General features: G+C 39.4%; 1 protein-coding gene across 1 annotated transcript; it reads right to left on the reverse strand.

Moving 5' to 3' along the window:
* Positions 1 to 1,812: 1,812 nt before the first annotated feature.
* On the reverse strand, positions 1,813 to 4,567 carry FADD (Fas associated via death domain). Its single transcript, XM_054970254.1, is given in 4 exon segments — positions 1,813 to 2,039; positions 2,042 to 2,077; positions 3,853 to 4,160; positions 4,508 to 4,567. Coding segments are annotated over 3 exon segments (561 nt in total). The 5' UTR covers positions 4,151 to 4,160; positions 4,508 to 4,567.
* Between the last annotated feature and the right edge of the window lie 2,063 nt (positions 4,568 to 6,630).

Consider the following 6,630-nt stretch of genomic DNA (forward strand, 5'->3'; position numbering starts at 1 on the left):
TTATTGTAAAGTTGATCATGCTGAGCTCTTCCTTACTCTATCCTATGAAAGTGCAATGTAGCCCTTTAAAAGGAAAATGATGCAGCAAATTCAGACAACACTGTTGCTGTTTTTTTAAAAAAGGGCAGTTCATACCCATATAGAAAAACTACAGTAATATTTAGAGTTTAGATTATGCTATAGTTTATATGAGTGTACATTATCTCAGAATAATAATAACAACAACATTCGATTTATATACCGCCCTTCAGGATGACTTAACACCCACTCAGAGTGGTTTACAAACTATGCCATTATTATCCCCACAACAAAACACCCTGTGAGGTGGGTGGGGGTGAGAGAGCTAGAAGCTGTGACTGACCCAAGATCACCCAGCTGGCTTCAAGTGGAGGAGTGGGGAATCAAACCCAGCTTTCCAGATTAGAGTCCCGCACTCTTGACCACTACCCCAAACTGGCTCTCCTTGCAACAATCCCATAATGCAAGTCAGTAATATTGAAGATGGAGGGGGTGCACAGTCTGAGAGACAGACAGACAGACAAGTTAGCAAGCGATTTTATAGCAAAAATCTTCACTTGAAGATGGAGGGGGTGCACAGACTGAGAGAGAGAGAGAGAGAGAGAGAGAGAGAGAGAAAGAGAGAGACAAGTTAGCAAGCGATTTTATAGCAAAGGCAAGATCTTAACTACCTGAACTGGATACATACTTGCTTGTTCAGCAGCTCAGAAGCTCTGCTACATTTTCCATGTAAAGCACCACTTTTCCCTTTAAAAATGGCTTATTTCACAGGGCAAATACGGCCAGGCCTAGAAGGCATGTAACGTAGTAGATGAAGTCAACCCGCTTCCCTCCTCCCCCAATAAATACATCAGAATTAGTAAGTAACAATAACATTTGATTATGACTGAAGAAACAGCTGCCCTAAAAGTTTTCAGAGGTTTATACAAAGTAATACTTGTTTGATGACAAAGTCATGATCCTTCATGTTGGTTCTGAGAGTCCTACAATGGTTATTGTCAAAACAGGACTGTGATTCTTAGAACTCAAAGCAATGGTAAAATTTATGATCAACTAAAAATAGTCTTTTTAAAGTCACAATTCACAGGATTTATATCATATAAATTATTATCAATACAGAAGAAGAATATGTAAAAAGACAGGTTGACTTCTATTGATAGAAAAATAATGTTGAATTAAATTTTCAAACATAAATGGGAAATATTTTTGCAGCTGTCTGTCAAGCACATTATTAGTTTTACAAAGATCAAAACAGTACCACACCATTCAAGCTCCAAATTCATCAAAAGTCCAAAGAAGGCAACTTTCACCAATGCTTGTATAAAACTAGGTAGTCATTCATGACCTCATACATTTAAAAAAAAGAGCAAGATTTTACAGAACAGTTTCTTCCAGTCCATTACCATTCATATAATACTTACAATCTTTTTTCATCTTTTGGTTATTTATCTTTAATTGGCCTTTGACCACAATAAAACCACTCACTCACTCATTTTGGTTGCATTTCACTCAGTTGTAATAAATCTGTCCTCCAAGAGGACTAATAGAGGATTTCCCATAAAACTGACTTTTAACAGAACTATAAATACTGTAAGGTGTATTTTTACCTTAACATGTATAAGATTTGCAACTAAAATTCCACAGGGGTCCAACTCTGCCATTCTGGGAGCGAGAGAGCTAAAGTAGTTTTAATTCAATGATGATCAAAGAATGATCAAACAGCTGTTTTCCTGATTATTTTTCATTTAATATCTCAGTAATGTTTTCTTCCCACTGTTGTTTTCTTTTTGCATTTTAGACAACCAGATGTAAAGCATCTTTGATTTTGTCTGCCACTAGGTTCATTTTACAGGCCCTAAGGGCTTTTATTAAGTCATCAGCCTTAGCATCTTTTCCTTTTAATTTCTTCCACACAAGAAGGGATTGCATCAATTGTTCCTCTAAGTTGTATGGATGGGCAGCCGTAATTCGATCAGTTTTGGTACCTGAAATTTCAAGTTTTCGAATCAGCATTTTCCAACATTATCACATATGATTTCAAACGCTCTCTCCACCTTACCTAGAAAGGAAATTATGGCTCATGTCAAATCACTGATTCACAAAAGAACATTTAAGTTACTTAAATGTTCAGTCAAAGTCAAAGAACACTGAGTGATTACCCCTCCTGTCTGTCACTCTCTGAACTGCTTGTGGTTCTTAAACCCTTATCTGATTGCAGCACGACTCTAGTCTGAGAGCTTCTGATATCTGCCACTTTCCAATTTCTTTATTCACACTGGCTAGACAGTTTCTGGGCATTCACAAATGAGTTGTATTAACTGGCCTCAACCTTTCTCCTCCCCCCCCCCACTGAAGAAACACATCAAAAGGGAGAAGCACCAGAAAAAAACAAGGTACAGAGTGGACCACACTGGGATTACTTTCCAACCTGCACATATTTTCCCAGTCTTTCTTCCCATACAATTTTGTTAGTTGTGGATGAGGGGAAAAACAGCAGCAGCAGCAAAATTACAGTACAATAAAAAATCCTCCTCTTGTTCACATATTCATCCATTTCTCTAAGAAAGTTCAGAAGTTAACATCAAGAAGTGTTTTAACTGCTATTTAATTTGTGATCTTTTGTTGTGGTATCTGAGAGATCCAGTTCTGAATCCGCACTCTGTCATGAAAGCTTGCTATGTGACCTTGGGCCAATCACTCACTCTCAGCATAATATACTTCACATTATTGTTGTGAGGATAAAATGAGGAGAGAAGGATGTCAGCCACTTTGGGTAACCATAGGGGAGAAAAGTGGGGTCTGAATGAAGTAAATAACAAAAAAAAACCCTCTGCAGCAGCCACTGTTTCCTCAACAATAGTTTCATAAACACCTGCAGAAACTGCACAAAGTTTTGGCTTTTTATGTTTTTAATAGGGTTGAAATTGTGGTAAAACTTAGGGTTGCCAACTCAGAGTTGGGACATTCCTGGAAATTTTGGAGTGAAACTTATGGAGAGTGGCATGTGATGCAATAGAGTTTATCCTACCCCCACCCCCCCAAGGAAGCCATTTACTCCAGGGAACCGATCTGTAATTCTAGGACATCTCCAGACTCCACCTGGAGATTGGCAACCCTCAGAATGCTCCAATGCTTATTTCTGTCATATTTGTTCTAGGCATATTAATCTTCACCAGAAAGGTGGGAATCTTTTTTACTGGCTCTTGTGCTGTAAGAGCAGCTTGATCCTTCTCAAACCAAATCAGAATGTCAGGCTCCCCAACTATGTCCCCTCCCCAACTATAACATAGACCAGGCCATGCAGAAATACTCAAGAGACTCTCCAGGTATGGAGAATGACCTAAAAACAGGTCTGGTAAAGATTTGAGCAGGCTGACCAGTCCACCTGCTCATCTTTTTCCGTTAAAGGACACTCAGCTGCTGCACTAAGCTTTTTGAACTTAGTCACAAGTGTTTGAGGGGGTAAATTGATGTATGGGGGTGTGGTGGGATTAGGGGAGTTCCAAATTTGCCCCACTCCGAGGTGATTCCTTGTGGGCCCCAGCTTTTATTTCTTTTATGAAAAGTTTTCTGGTGGACATCAGCACACATCAAGATATCCAGGACCCAGAGAATGGTAAATGGAGGTCCATTCAGACAGCACTGCCATCCTATTGCAGCCCTGGTGCCCCTGAAAAGCTGCTCCTGATGGTCAGCTGAGACTCTGGAATTCCATAGGATATAGCATAAGGACATAGTGGCAGAGGAAAATCTATGCAAACCAAACCAGGTCCACAATCAGCTTTCTGGATCTCACCCAACACTATCACAAAAAAGCAGCACCTGTCCACCTACGTTTTTCTTCTATATCCAGTTGATCAGCAGGATCACCTTCTATACTTTCTTCAAACTGCTCCAGTTGAATTAGCAAATCTTCTCTTTTCAGACTTTGGAGCATCACTCTTAAGAATTCTACATTGTAAGGTGTAATGACATTCTGTTCAAGAAGAACGTTGAATAGCTCAGTGCCCCTTTCCATAGCTGTTAACTTTTTTTAACCAATTTTTGACTGGCATAGAAACTTGAGATCAGAAAGCTCATCTGGAGAGATGCTGCTCGAAAATGAATTCAGTAAAACCAAAAATGGGTCCATCCTCCAGAACCTAGGGAAGGGAGGGGAGGCATTAGAATACTCACAGACGATTTTCACATTTTTTTCCTCTTTCTAAATATACACATTCCCACCAATAGGCCGTGTGTGTGTGTGTGTGTGTGTGGAAATGTCACAAGTGCTATTAAATTTCAGAACGGTTTCCTCCGGATAGGAATTACAACTTTCGTAAAAGTCTTACTTCCACTTTTACAGCAGGCCCGAGTGCTTCACGTTAACTAGTCTTTCTCTCCTTCCAAACTTAAGACCAACTCCAAATAAGTCTCTGAACGAAGCCAAAAAGTTGCTAGAAATCCTAAAGGAAGAAAATAAATAACTTTTCAAAAACTCACTACATACTTCCAGATTTAAAGTATGAGCCGGTCTGCAAACTCTCCTCGTCCGCCTCGAGAACGCTCCTCCTCTAGTGCTAGTCTCTTACCGAAAATCACATGTAATCACATGTAAGGCACGACAAAACTGCAGAGCACACGGCAGAGGGCAGTGTTGTTCAACTTTTACAGCAAAAGCCATTTTCAATGCGCTAGAGCACAAATACAATAAATGTATTGCTTTTTTTGCAAATGCATCTATAGAAAATCCTTACGCACAAAGATAAATGTATATCACATACCTCGTTACTTTTAAAGAGTTTGCATTGCAGATTCTAGTTACTCTTTTTTGCCACTGTTGAGAAGAGTTAGAATAAATACTGAGAATAAATACGATAAATCAATTAAAAATGGTGTAAATTACTATAATGGGTAAAAGTTCCAAAGCTAGACATTGTTGAGTCCAATTGAGTTCAGTGCAAGAGGTTTAAGCATGTGCTAATAAATGGAACAACAATAAACAAGGAAAACATTTATGCCTCTCCTCTCAGAATTCAAGGATGATGCTCCAAATGCTTTGCCATAATATTGGGCTATTTTCAGTAACTCTCGATTGCTTGCATGTAATGAAGCCATGTTCCTTTTCATTCTGACACATAACTTTAATCCACAGACACTAGAAAACATTCACAAGCAATTTAATGTTGCACCCCTATCACAGTTTACTGGGAGTAAGCTACATAAGACAAAGTGGGACTTTCTTCTGAGTCCACGTATCAGATTGAGGTGCATAATAAGGACACAGCCAAAGTGTGTGTGCAATTGCAGCGAAGAGAAGCCAGGAGCAAGCCTTTGGTCTTCATACAGGAATATTAAGTAAAAACTTCCAAGGTACTGCTAATCGTCCGTCCCTGAGCTAGTTTGAAGAAGAGAAAATGTTACCAATTAATTGAGGTATCAAAACAGCCAGATAGCTTCTTATTTCTTACAGCTCATTGACTTGGGTCCCCAAAAGGTGAAGATGCTTGTCAGTAATAAAACAGAGACTCAAAAGTCTTAATTGATACAAGTTAAACGGTTAATTATGGCAGTGTAAATAATGTACTACAAAAGCAACAGAATACGAATGATGAAAAGCAAACAAATAAGAAAAATAAAGATCTATCTCAATGAAATTTTGAGGGACCTCATTTCCTAACAGTCCTTATCTCTGATGTGTTGCTTTTTTGCTGAGAGGAGGGAGAGAAAAGAGAAAGAGAGGGGGGGGGGAAGGAAGTGCAGCAATGAGAGCTGGAAGGGCACTCTGGGAGGTTACAGAGGGTTCATAGGGGGGAATCCTTCTCCCATGCAATTTAATCTCTATGTAATGTCCTTGGGATAAATCATTCGTAGTACTGGAATTGGATGCCATGGCGATCACACCCAGCTCTCTCTCTCTCTCTTTCTAAGTCTCCTGGTGATGTGATAGAGGTCTTGAGGTCTTGAGTCACTGCCTGACATGCCAATTAAATAAAACAGAATTGTTCAGGAGGGCATCTTTATAAAGAAAATAATGCTATATTATAACAAGGTGCTGTAATAAAGGGAATGGGACTATGGAGTATACTGCTGTGTACAGTATATTTTATCTGTTTGTTGTATGTATTATCCTGGTCTTAGTGCATTGTTTCCTATTTATTTTCTGCATTGTTTAATGTCTATTACTGTATGCTTTGTTTCAGATTTCTGTAGTCCTATTCCTGTTTTCTCATTTCTCTGATGTGGAGCCAGAGAAGGGGGCAAACATTACCATCTTCACTGCTGAAAACAGCATGGGAAGCCAAAAGCCCCTCTTCCCCCCTTGAAGTACTCCTGAGTTGAATGGAGCAATGGAGTGCTTTCAGGGCAACTCACCCAGTTCTGCTGTGTGCCACTGAGTTGGGTCAGGCACTGGTCTGGATTTATGTAACAAATAACATTTAGTTTGGCATTTAACTGGCAAACACATAAGATTTAATTGAAGACTCATCCTTAGTAATTATTTCCTACCTTTTAAATGAAGCCTCCCTGTATACTTACCGCACTAAAATTCTTCTTCTTGTTGCTATATTGTGGGTACTCACCAAGTTTGAGACAGATGTTGCTAGCCCCATAGTGCCTTCAGCACTTGCC

The sequence above is a fragment of the Eublepharis macularius genome, chromosome 2, assembly GCF_028583425.1.
Source record: "Eublepharis macularius isolate TG4126 chromosome 2, MPM_Emac_v1.0, whole genome shotgun sequence".
In the NCBI taxonomy this organism is placed as follows: Eukaryota; Metazoa; Chordata; class Lepidosauria; order Squamata; family Eublepharidae; genus Eublepharis; species Eublepharis macularius.